A 13356-nucleotide genomic window follows, 5' to 3' on the forward strand; every position below is an offset into this window, starting at 1 on the left:
AAAGAACAATGTATTCTCCAAGTAAGTCACGAAAAATAGTGATTACCACTATATTATTTATTGACCATTCGCTTGAATGAGATTAGTTACAATTACGGAAATGTGAGAATGAAAGTAAAGTTCATTTTATGCTACCATAATTTAGCATATGATTTGAATATGAATTTGAGAATTATTTTCGACAGTCACAACCGAATACGCATTAAAGTTTGCTGAATTTGTAACTGTAAGTGTTTGTAAAAATATGCGAACGGAAAACGACTAATTTCGTATCACTCATAAATTTATTTATTTTTATAGAAAGAAAATAATAATAAAACTTATAATAAGCATTCAGCGAACAGTTTCGAGATCAACATCAAATTTTTATAGCTTTGAGAATGCTATAAGGTTTAAATAATTTCATCCCCACCAATCACACTGACACCCACAGACTTTCTGGTTCAATATGGAACATTCTGTATTTTAAATCACGGACTGACCTTAGATAGTTACTGTAAACTGTGAAGCACTGGATAGCTGTTTTGTCTTAGTATAGGAATCCTCAGCAGTGCATGTTCGCGACCTCTATCATGGATAGAATCCAGGGCTTTTAGGTTTCAAGGTGAGTACCTAACCTTTAGATTACTAAGTCGGCGTCCGATTCGTTACCTTTCTAGCTTTAATCGGTTCGTAATATTCCACAACCACACTATAATGTCATTGGCGGATGAACTCCACTGGTTACAGTTTCTCACTAATGCTCCTGAAATCGCTCAAAATTAGTCACTAATAAGCAAATAATTATCATTGTTATATGAGGGGTTTGTGAATGTGAACTATAAAACTCTACTATCTCTACGGATTACCTACACTCCTACACATTTATTTGGTCTTTTCTGAACTAAATTACATTCACTTGTCAAGCATTGAAGACACTTAGGACAATTTACTTACACAACACTTGACATTTAACAGCTAACAAATAAGATTGAGCACCTGTTTAATCCGATCGACAAAATAGTATTAAAACTTGGGAAACTAACCTTCATTAATTCATCTTTTAGTCTGAATATGGGTAAAGCTTGACGCTGTTCAAGAATAGAGCGTACAATCTTTTTACCAACAGCTCCAGTTCTTGTACCCCCTTGAACAGCACGTTTCCATTCCGGTACATCTTTAAACTGGTCAGCCGAACGTGAACCTGAAAACTGCGGTTCATTGTCCACTGAAATATATTAGATACATAGAGTAATATGATAAGAAAAAAATGTCGCAAGTATGTTATCAAAATGGTGTTTGTACTTCACTAATAACAAGTATTAATATGAATCTCGTAAAATCAGAATTCGTCAAATGTAATTGATTATAATTTATACTCCGATGAAATTGAGGAAAAACTATTCATACATTAATTAGAAAATTAATATGACCGCGTGAAATAATTTTATAATAAGCATGTCATGCACTGTCAACCAACACCAAAGTCAGAATTTTCAATACAAATATCAAGACAGTTCTACTGTATGGGGTGGAAACCTGGAGAACTACGAAAGCCATCATCCAGAAGATACAAGCGTTTATTAGCAGTTGTCTACGCAAAATACTTCGGATCCGTTGGCCAGGCACTATCAGCAACAACCTACTGTGGGAGAGAACAAATCAGATTCCATCCAGAGGAGGAAGAAATCAGGAAGCTCTGGAAGTGGATAGGACACACATTGAGGAAACCACCCAACTGTGTCACAAGGCAAGCCCTTGAAGCCAAAGGAGAAGAGGAAGACCAAAGAACATATTACGCCGAGAAATGGAAACAGATATGAGAAGAATGAACAACAACTGGATAGGACTAGAAAGGAAGGCCTAGAACAGAGTGGGTTGGAGAATGCTGGTCGGCGGCCTATGCTCTATTGGGGGTAACAGGCGTAAGTATGTCATGCAGTGATGGAACATAAACCAACAACAAAGACGACTGCTTCTTCGAGTACCTTCCGCCTTACTGAGCAATAGTAATATCAAGAGATAACACCAGAATTGTTACCACGAATATTGTTTCATTTAATAAACAATTAACTCTTATGATACATCTTTAAACAACTTAAACCCCAAAGACAATAAATTTTCCGATAAAATTATTCGAAAGTAGTAGCGGAAAGAATCAAACTCGGAAGTAGATAAATTTCTGCTCATTGAACCAAAACCTAGAATGTTGATCTTTAATTTAGCTACATCTTATTGTTCTCCTGTCCTGACAAAGTCGTGTAGTTTTTTTTCTAGAGTCGATATAAAAAATCTTCTACATATTCCTGATATTTTTATAAAGATCCACCTAGGGCAGTTGGAAAACCCTGATTCCAAACCAATGGTGCACATGGGTTCCAGGATCCTGAGTAAACAAATGGTGTATGAACCAATCTTTGGTCGCCTGCTACCATGGGACTGCATCTCCTTACGTTGCCCCACTGTCTTATGGATTATACCTGTAGATCAAAGACTCAAGGAGTGACTGCTTAAAAAAACCAGCTGCTCTGGTTTAAGAGCCCGGGAAGTATCCCATCCCTAACACAAACCATTTGATTTGTGTGGCGCACATGTATTCGGTGCCCCCTCTGTACCAATATTTATGTGTTCAAATAAATAAATGTTTTTCGTATCCACATCAAAACTATCCAGAAGAATTTCGGGTATTAACTAATCGATCTCCTATGCATTGTTTACAAAGAATTTACTTCTATCACATACAAAACATTTCCTTGAAGTTCTAGTATTTGCTCACCTGTCCATATTGGAAAATAACGAAAATCACAAATGCAAACTTTCTGGTAGGTTCAGAATATGTAAGGTTTTGTCATCAATGATAGGTAAACTGGTTTTTGTATTTCATTTTTCGTTATCTATCTGCTTAAGTTTGGTCATATCAAGGACAATTTTAAATTTCCAACGAAACATAATTTCCACTACAGATGACTGACTTAATACTGATGGATTTTCTGTTGTTCAGAAGAGTAACTAAATTGGCTACTCCTCACCAATAGTTCCTCCACCCTTTTACCTCTGTAAGTGCATTCTCGTGTGTATCTACAAATCTCTTGAGTCAGCTACTTTACTCAGAGTAACATGAAGAAGAACAATAACTAACTAGCATTGTGCTAGTTATAAAACCGCTAGTTCCTGTTCTGTGGTTTCACTTCATTTTGGGTCATGCGGACGCATTAATGAAAAGTCTCGAACTAGAACAGAACCGATATCCAGTGCTCCCATATGTTTGGTGGTTTTCAAGTTTATGCCAAATGCATTCAGTCACTAATGTAAAACTTAGAATATACGTGCATCGCTTCCAATTGTCACCACAGTTATATGATTTTACAACGATGAACACCAAATTAATAAAGTAACTAGTAGAAGTATCAGTGGTAGTAAAATAAGATTTGATGTATAGATGGTTCGAAAAATAACTCCAGAGGTAAAAGGTACATAATAAGTCCGAAAATAAAGATCTAATGGTAGACAAGGAGTAAGACCATCTGCCGTATTTCAACCAACATTGAGCTACATCAAATTCATTAAAGAACTAATTATATCCTTAAAAAAATTACTTACATGTAAACCCCATTGGATCATGCCAATCTTTACCCATTCGTTCAGGAGCAGTCTCCCGTTCAGCTGTTACTTGGTTTTGCCTTTCTTGTTGTTTCATTTCACGTCTTTCTTTTTGTAGAGCTTGTCTCATCATAGCAGCTTGTTGCAATGATCCGTCTGGATTCTTGACTATTCTAACTGGAGACAAATCCATTGCATGTCGACCATGACCCTGGAAAGTATAATTAATATAAAATTAATAAACATAATATTAAACTCAAATCTAAAAACTACTTAGATATGAATCAACTAATTACATATATCTATGTCGACCGACAACAATACTAATGGTAATAATATATCTGTTGTAGAAACATTTTATTTTACTATAAAAGTAAGCTTTTTGAGAATAACTTTTATTAAGTGTTCATAACCATAAAGAATCATAGAGTAGTGAACATCATTTTCATCTGATCCTTGGAAATACCGCTATGATGCGTTTATATCATATTTATTAAGGATTCTCAAGAATCGTATGGGGATTAGCTACCGGACTGAAGATTCGAACCTTACTCCGTCTATTTAGGTTTGGGTAACCATGTAGTATTACTTACGTTTACATATAAAATGTAAATTGAGGAGAGACATACAAATATGTACGAGGTAACTAAGTTACACCAGAAATCAAGACTGTAAAGTCAATTGTTGATTATCTAAAGCAGTGTGTGAGAGGGACTGTAAGCCACCTAGTTTCTGTCCTTCAGATGGGGAAAAAAAATTTTTTGGTGCCAGCTGCTATTGATATTGCAAATTCTATGAATTTTCACACCCAACAACTAATCATCTTTTATTCTCATATCGTATCCAGTTAAATTTCACTTAAATAAAAATTTATTTTTGTTGCTTCCTGTTGAAAAATAAATTTGATAAACTAAAAAACCACAACTGTTGATTATACTCCAATCAGTTAGTTATAATAATTAAAAGAGTTTATTGGTTTGTACACAAACCTTAAGAAATGGTGGTTCATCTTCAACAAGTTCAATTTCAATATCTTCGTCAGATTCTTCATCTTCGCGTGGTAAAAGTCCAGTCTCTTCATCGAAATCAGGTAATTCTGTCTTTTCAATCACACCAGCTGACATCATTTGTTTTAATTCCCAGCGTTCTGGACTACTAATTCGTTGAACCTTCCTAAAAAACATATAGATGTACACATTATCACCGTATTATTATAGTTACTGAGAATAAAAGAATAGTAAGTACACTGTATAAGTGGTTTACTCCAAACTAAAACTGTTAACCTTATTAATAATAACAAAAGTAACATTCACTAATAGAAAAGTATCAAGCATACCGTTTGGGACCAGATTCAATGTCTTCCTCAAATCCCATTTCTTTACGTCTACCGAAAAATCCTGGTCCAGAGTTAGCTGCAGGACGATCAGGATTCCGAACACCATCGATATCCTCTTCATCTACGAGACGTATTTTATCTTTATCTAACAATTCACTAGAATTATTGAACTTCTTCTCAGGTAAGCGTGAAGGATTCAAATCGGTGCCAGTCTCTTGGTCCACCTCACGCATACTAAGACCAGTTCGAGTACCAGTGAACGAGATAACTTTTACCCACACCTTCAAGAAAGACAACATTTTTGATTAAAATACAGAATAAATCCGTATTCTTTTTGAGACAAGAACAATGAGAACAATATTGAACATATAACACTCAGTGAACGTAAAGCATGTCGTCAGGTGAGAAGGCTATTATACATGTAAAAGTCAGCCAGTCAGTCAACTACAATGTAGGACCAGGTACATATATGCATGCAAAAGACATACGACAAATCAGTATGATGGTCTTTGACCAAGTATTATGACGGAAAACGTTGAAACAGTCTGTAATATAAGCCTTTAATTAGTACTGAGTTTAGCACTAAATAATTTGAGAAGACTGTGACCCAGAGGTCCAAGGACTTGACTTTTATCTGCAAGGTTAGCTAGTCAAATAACGCTTTAACGAAACACTATCGACGATTCGTAAACATTAAATGTGCTTCATAGTTTGGTATATAAACATATTAGTCACATATTTGGATATTATCCCTGAAAAATGATCGCTAGAACGTTGAGTCAACTTGAGCAGTGTGATAGTTACCGCCTGAAAAAAACACTACCACACTACTACAGTCAAAAATTCTTCCAACGGAAACAGGCCTTTACACTGCCATGGCTATTAAAATTAAACAAAAGATCTTAGGTCAGATTATGTATGGCGTTATAACAGCATCCTATGTGACATCCCACTGCTCTTTGTTCGCTCATGATTTCGGAATAAATCTCAGTTCATGGTTAAAAATATCTCGAAATAAATAATATTGTTGATTTTGTCATTATTATTATTAATACCATAGTTTTTAAACAGAGTCAAAGGAGCACTAACTGTTAAGCCGAAAAATGTATAAGTTACCTTTTGATTACGATTAACAACATCGCCAACACTAGCTACACGGCCTTCTTGACGTAGCTGAGAAATATGCACCAGACCTTCCCATCTCTTACGAAGTCCATCTAACTGAACAACAGCTCCGAATGCTAGCACATTTGTAACTCTACCACGATAGATATCGCCCACAACAGGTTCTGAAGGAAGATCTTTGAGTCGTTTATTTTCATAATTTGGACTATTTGAACCATGGGAATACCTTTTAGGTGAAGTACGATCAGCTCGTGATCGGTCTCTATGATAAGACGATTTGCTAGCTGGAGAACAATCCTTAGATCGATGTCTAGAGGAGTGGGGCGATGGGGATCTGGATTCTTTTCCATGAGGTGATCTAGTATTTATAAATTAAAATATAAGTGATCATACTTCCATTTCCAAGCAAAATTCAAGTGGGTTTGACAATGAATAGAAATTACGTTAAAGCAAAGAAATATACAGAATAAGTGAGGGATAAAATGTTTTTTATTTCATTTACTCCCAATTCAAGGAAAACAGTCATATTGATTTTATGAAAAGATATTAGTTTAAACAGAATAGTTGAGCATTTCTTTACAGAAATCACATTGTTAGAACCTAAAATCCCACTATTCTTCAAGTAAGATTAAAAATAAAGACTTTAGAACCTCATCAATTTGACAAACACGTACCAAGGGTCCATAGTTTATCGATAAGACGTAACTCACCTTCCATGAGTCAGTAGTTATTAAAACAGAGAAACCAGATGAGAAGTATAAATCCTAAGAATGGCAACAATAAGACTCTGGGACTAGTCAGCTGATCCTGCGAAATTGCGTCAAAATGTCTTAATCACCAATTTCATATAAATGTCCTCATAATTGGTATTTTGTAAAAACTAATAGTGATAGTTAAACTCATACATCAAATACCCAAAACATGAGTGAAAAAGTTTACGGTGGTGAACGAGTTTCACTGTCGGTTAAGAACTTTAGAAAAGTGGAGACAATATGTAAGCTAAACATCTCAAATATCCACAGTATGCAGTTACTTAAATGACGGATTTTTTCAGTCGTGCAATTAAATAGTTATGGTTGAAAATTATGGTGAAAATAATTCAACCAGTAGTTACCATATTCTGATTATAGTATAAGAAAATGGGAATAACGTTTACTGAAAAACCTGTCTAATAATCTGAAATCATAATACGTAATATTTACCTGATGATGAAAACTACCATTAGTAATAATAAACTGAAATTTTATTAAACAGGAAAATGCATAAGACTGATAAGATCAGCTTTAAAGCTCATCAGAAATCAAATACATAAAAGGGCATAGTAGAACTATAAATACCAGAGAACTAGTTCACCTGGACTTTTTACGATGACCACGATAATCACTAGATGAATCAGGATTTCTTTGGTGAGCTCTTCTGTTTGAATGTCGTGAACGATGAGGAGATTTAGAATGTGAACGACGAGCACTATTATTATAAAGAGAAGTACAGGTTAAGATTTGAACTATGCTTTTTATGTACGGTGACTGATTAAAAGATTTATATGTAAAGTATAGCCATGAAACAGGAAGTGAAAGTTTGATCGCTCCAACTAAAATTGAACAGAACTAGTTACTAACTTCAGTGGCCTCTTGAAATAATTTTCTATGATGCATCCTCCGGAAATAAATCTCGGAAAAATAAGTATGTAAAATACCCTCACAAACCCTAACCATCCTGGCAACAAGTACTTTTCCTTCAAAAGCAAAGAAAAGCCTGTTAAAATAAACCTTACGTTGCTCCACTGCCTTGCGGATTAAACCTTTGGGTCAAAGGCTCCGGGCGTGGCCCCCAAGAAAAGCACCTGCTTCGATTTGGGCACCCAGACAGTGTTCCAGCCCCCACAAAAATCGAATGATTTATGTGGGGCATATCTATTTGGTGCCTCCTCGTAACAATGTTTATGTGTTTAGATAAATAATAAATAAATATGCAGTCTTTCTTTTATATACTACTACCGTTTCCCGACCGTTGCTGCTACCTTGACGTGGTGGTCGGGCTTGCCTATCGTGATGAACCAATCGAGCTATACTGGCTGAAACAATCGTTCCTCAAGGTCCTACCATGCCAGACAGGTCGGTTGAAGAGCGGTAAGACTAAAAGCAGCAAACCCAAGGTCCGAAGGCGAAATCGTACTGCTGACTGTACAGAGGTGTGACAGCAGTAAGGTGTTTCCTTCAGACAACCAGCATGACAGCGATGCTGCCTTCCCACAAGGAGGGGTGGGGTTAGAAAAGGTCGACCCTAAAAATGCACACCTCGCCTTATCCCACGGATTTCCATCTCCGGCGGTAAGGTCCTTTAAAGAACGGAGCTAACACAAAAACTACCCACAAAAAGGTCGTGTGTGACCGACCTCAAGCAGTTGACCCTCGGGCACTGCGGTCACGCTCTCAGGTCATTAAGACCACTTCTAACCCAATTTCCTTTTCAGGTACCTCTAGAAGAACCCTTCCACGGTGTGGGCAACCGGGAAGTGATAACTGCCCTCATACCTCTAACAGCACTCAAGACCACTGTATTCATAATCAATCTCCTTCTTCACTTCCCACTATTCCTTCTACCTCAACTTTCAACACTAAACTTCCTCTTTCGGTTTCCTCCTCAAGTGTCACCATGGCCAACGATTCTAGTGCGCGAAACACTGTCCCAGGTATACTAAGACCTCGCTCCAAACTACACATTGGAGCCTTCAACGTACGTACCCTAAGTCAAATCGGTCAACAGGCCTCCTTGGCTAAGACCCTAGAATCTCGTACCATCGATGTATGCTGTGTTTCCGAAACACGCATACAGGATCCCAGTGTGGTCATTCACTTGACATCGCCTCGTCAAGATGGACAGCCAACGAAATACACCCTCCGTGTATCTGGCGACCCCATGACTAGTTCTCGTGGACTTTCAGGTGTAGGCATAGCACTTAGTACGAGGGCAGAAGAAGCACTACTAGAATGGATCCCCGTTAACAGTCGCCTGTGTGCTGTCCGGCTGAATGGCTCCGTAAGAACTCGGAGGGACAGGGACACACGTCGTTGCCTTTTCGTCGTTTCTGCCTACGCTCCCACTGACTGCAGCCATGATGAAGTGAAAGATGACTTTTGCAGAAAACTATCTGAGCTTCTTCAGAAAGCTAAGCGCTCAGGCATAGTAGTCGTAGCGGGTGACTTTAATGCCCAGGTAGGCAGCTTAAATCAAACAGAAAGACATTTAGGTGGGTATTTTAGTATTCCGGCCCAACGAACCGATAATGGTGATCGTCTGTTGCAACTATGCTCAGACAATCGTTTATTTTTAGCAAACACTAACTTTAAACATAAGGAGAGACATCGCCTAACATGGCGACCACCTGCACCAAACCAACGATGGACTCAAATAGACCATATTGCCATCAGCCATCGTTGGAGAGGCTCAACAGAAGATTTTCGCTTGTATTGGAATACTTGTTTAGACTCTGATCACGCTTTAATACAAGCACGCTTTTGTCTGCGCCTCACTGGACGCAGGAAAACTACATTAAGAAGACCCATTAGGATTGAACTGGAGGACGAGAAATCCAAATGTAAATTCCAGGAACAACTTAGTTCACATCTAGGCAGTTCTTTAAACGAGACTGACCAAGATGCTGCTTGGAAAGACATACGAACAGCTGTGGAAACAGCAGTCACATCTATTAGTAATTTAAACCATATGGTTCCAAAAAACCAATGGATTTCTTCCAAGTCTGTTTCACTGATGGATTCGCGTGAATTCATCCCATCAGGCTCTGAACACAACGAAGAGCGTAAACAAACCAAATGTAGGTTGACTGAAAGTCTAAGGAACGATCGTGAGCAGTGGTGGGCAACGAAAGCGAAAGAGATGGAAAAGGCAGCGGCTGTAGGCAGCACCAGGCAACTCTTTAGACTAATAAAAGAAACCGGGATTAAGAAGTCAAGTGTAAGTGAAACGATCTCGGAAAAAGACGGAACCCTTATCTGCTCTCAGCCCAGACGTTTAGAACGATGGGAAGAACACTTTAAGGAGCAGTTCAGCTGGCCTTCAGCTACTGCACAACTACCCACTATTCCCAGACAGCCTGAATGGAACATTGAAGTAGATCCCCCAACCCTACCTGAAGTTCAGAAGGTTATAGCTAATCTGAAACGAGGAAGAGCAGCTGGTCCAGATGGATTGGCTCCAGAGGTCTTTAAATATGGTGGCCCAATTTTAGCGACTAGGTTGACTAATATTCTGACTAAAATCTGGGAGACGGACGTAATCCCATCTGACTGGTCACAATCTCTGATTGTCCCAATATATAAGAAAGGGCCAAAATCATCCTGCGATAACCATAGAGGGATTAGTCTGACTAACATAGCATCTAAAATACTAGCCTCAATAATTATCGGGCGCCTAACTAAGACTCGCGAACTGCAAACACGAGAAAATCAGGCTGGTTTCAGACCTGGTCGTGGCTGCATCGACCACATATTCACTATTCGTCAGGTTTTAGAGCACAGACATGTTTATCGGCGTCCAACAATAATAGTTTTTCTTGACTTGAAAGCAGCATTTGACTCTGTAGACCAAGAGGTTCTGTGGCAGTGTCTGTCATTGAAAGGTGTACCTCAGAAGTACATAAACCTTGTGAAGGCTCGAACACTACCAGTCGAGTGAGAGCTTATGGCGAACTGTCATCTGATTTTACAACCTCAAGTGGTGTCCGACAAGGTTGTCCACTATCCCCATTTTTGTTTAACTTCATTATAGACCTATTGCTGGAAATAACACTCTCTTCGACTGAATTTTCAGGAATTGATCTCCTACCAGGGGGTCCACTAAGCGACTTAGAATACGCAGATGACATAGTCCTGTTTGGTGAAGACGCTGACAAAATGCAGAGTCTTCTGTTAGAACTGAGTAATAATGCCAGGATGTTCGGGATGTGTTTCTCCCCATCTAAATGTAAATTGTTACTCCAGGACTGGCCTGCGTCAACACCTGAACTAAGGATAGGGAGTGAAGTGCTTGAAGTCACTAACTTCTAGTCTGAGCCATGTTGGCAGATGCAGACTACCTGGTTGGGGTCCGCGTGACTAACGTAACCAATGGTTGGAGACTCTAGGTGACATGGCTCAGAATCGATCACAATGGCGTAGGTGTATACACTCTTTGTCTTCCCTTAAACCTTAAGAGTAAAATTGCTTCATAACGTTCTTTCTTCCTATACTATATCCTTATATACAACCTATCTTTTATATACTACTACCATTAAATTAACTATTTCTATGAATCCGGTGTTCATCTTTTTGTGCTAATGAGGTGTGGCAACTTGGACCGATGCATATATGTGCCTGGTCCTACGTTGAGGCTGACTGACTGACTGATTCATATGCTGAGGTCACTGTTCACGAAAATGACAGATATCAATGGGACAATATAACACAAGTAGGTCCAAACAAGCAAATAAGGAAACTACTAACCGTCTATCTTCACTTTTCTTTTCGTCACATGGTTTTGACTTGGATAAGGATGCTCTAAGAAAATGTTTTTTATAAACATGAAAACTTACTCTTTAGCATCGGATAACAATAATTCTAAGTCTTTAATCATAGCCAAGGCTTCAACATCATCTACGCAATTATTTTTATCATTGATATCGCTATTATTACGGGATTCCTCTTCCAGTTCATCAGGATGAACGAATTTGTTACGAATCCCGTCCTTTTTATCAGTATCACCGCATGGTTCTACATTTTCAGATTCTAAATTTAATCGCTGGACGGAAAATAAACAAGACATTAATGAGGGTGAGAAAACCGAATACCTCATCGTTTGGATCTTTATTTGGCATACACAACGCAGGTAAAAGTCGCTTTCTTAATTCCAGTTTGTTTTTGACAACATCTACCTCTGAATCTTTCTTGTTGGATGACAATGTTAGTGCCTTCTTTTTAATAAGTTTCTCCTTCTTTGGAAGCATTTTCTCAACTAGACGTAAAATACTGGCTATTAATGGGTCCTGTGGACAAGGAAACATAAGTATTGAAGGTAATCTAACAAATGTCCTTACTGTAAACTCCGCGCCTTTCCTTTCCAAAGCACTTTTGAATTTTTCAAACGTTGGATTTTTCTTAGCCAAATGAATAACAAATTCAGCTGTGAAAGAGTTGATGTGATCAAATAAATCCAAACAACCAACTTACCCAGGACTTTATCATCTAAACCCAAGTGATTTGTTAATTCTGTGCAAACTTTTGAAACTAAAGAGAAGTATTCCAGTTGGCGAAAACCAGAATCGTCTGATTCGACAACCATGATGGCGGTTGAATAACTAGACTCTGAAGTAGAAGTAGGAAATCCACTTGATAAAATCTGGGATAAAACTAAGGTAATCTGCACTAGTCACAGAGCTTAAACAAATATGAAGAGATCTTACTAGGTCTTTGACTCGCCAGTCTAAATATGTGACCCCATGCAAGATAAACATTACTTTTTAAAGCATAAAATTGGGCTACATTAACTCCTTACTACCTAATAGGGTTGTGGACTAGATCATTTATGCAATGATTAAATCTAACACAAAAATTACCTATATAGTAGTAAGAGATCATCAAAAATCCCTTAGTAGCCAATAAACTACATATAAACTGATAATTTTTTCCTAGGTAAGGTAGCTTTGACCTAACTGAAGAGATACATGGTTAGTCTAATGAGCCCCCAAATGCCATGGTACGGCCGAGAGTGGGGAGAGTCCGCTTTCCCTCTCGAAATGCTCTCACATGGCCACGCGAATATATAGCCTCTGCCAGGGAAGTCCTACTCACTGCCTTCTCGTGCCATCAATGTTGTTTACGAAATTGAAAGGACGAAAAGCGAATGTCCGGCGCTTTAACCGGGTTGGTGGACACGGAAAGTCACCTAAAGGAGTTGGAAAACCCTGATTCCAAACCAATGGTGCACATGGGTTACAGTATCCTGATGGAACAAATGGCGTATGAACCTATTGTTGGTCACCGGCTACCATGGGAATGCATCTCCTCACGATGCTCCACTGCCTTGTGGATCAGACCTTTAGGTCAAAGGCTCTGGGTGTGGCCCCTAAGAAAACCACCTGCTTCAGTCTGGGCACCTGGGCAGTATCACAGCCCTCACACAAATCGAATGAGATTGAGGCGCATATTTATCTGGTGCTTCTTTTGTACCAATATTTATGTGTTTAAATAAAATAAATAATAGTCTGAAGGGGATTTGTGGAGATTTCAGTATATTTCAAAGTTGAAATCATGAGTCAATTG

At 38.3% G+C, this 13356-nt stretch overlaps 1 protein-coding gene across 1 annotated transcript in view; it reads right to left on the reverse strand.

Annotated features, from left to right (window-relative positions):
- Positions 1 to 13356, reverse strand: part of Smp_157510 (putative atp-dependent RNA helicase) — a gene marked incomplete at both ends in the record, with an annotated part of 45652 nt that overhangs the window by 18778 nt on the left and 13518 nt on the right. Inside the window, 11 exons of the mRNA XM_018794979.1 lie at positions 1026 to 1207; positions 3580 to 3790; positions 4569 to 4752; positions 4916 to 5196; positions 6032 to 6398; positions 7394 to 7507; positions 11542 to 11595; positions 11631 to 11836; positions 11886 to 12080; positions 12132 to 12217; positions 12265 to 12422. Coding sequence (XP_018649337.1) covers positions 1026 to 1207; positions 3580 to 3790; positions 4569 to 4752; positions 4916 to 5196; positions 6032 to 6398; positions 7394 to 7507; positions 11542 to 11595; positions 11631 to 11836; positions 11886 to 12080; positions 12132 to 12217; positions 12265 to 12422 — 2038 coding nt within the window. The remainder of the gene's footprint in view (positions 1 to 1025; positions 1208 to 3579; positions 3791 to 4568; positions 4753 to 4915; positions 5197 to 6031; positions 6399 to 7393; positions 7508 to 11541; positions 11596 to 11630; positions 11837 to 11885; positions 12081 to 12131; positions 12218 to 12264; positions 12423 to 13356) is intronic.

Source organism: Schistosoma mansoni, chromosome 1 (genome assembly GCF_000237925.1).
Source record: "Schistosoma mansoni strain Puerto Rico chromosome 1, complete genome".
NCBI lineage: Eukaryota > Metazoa > Platyhelminthes > Trematoda > Strigeidida > Schistosomatidae > Schistosoma > Schistosoma mansoni.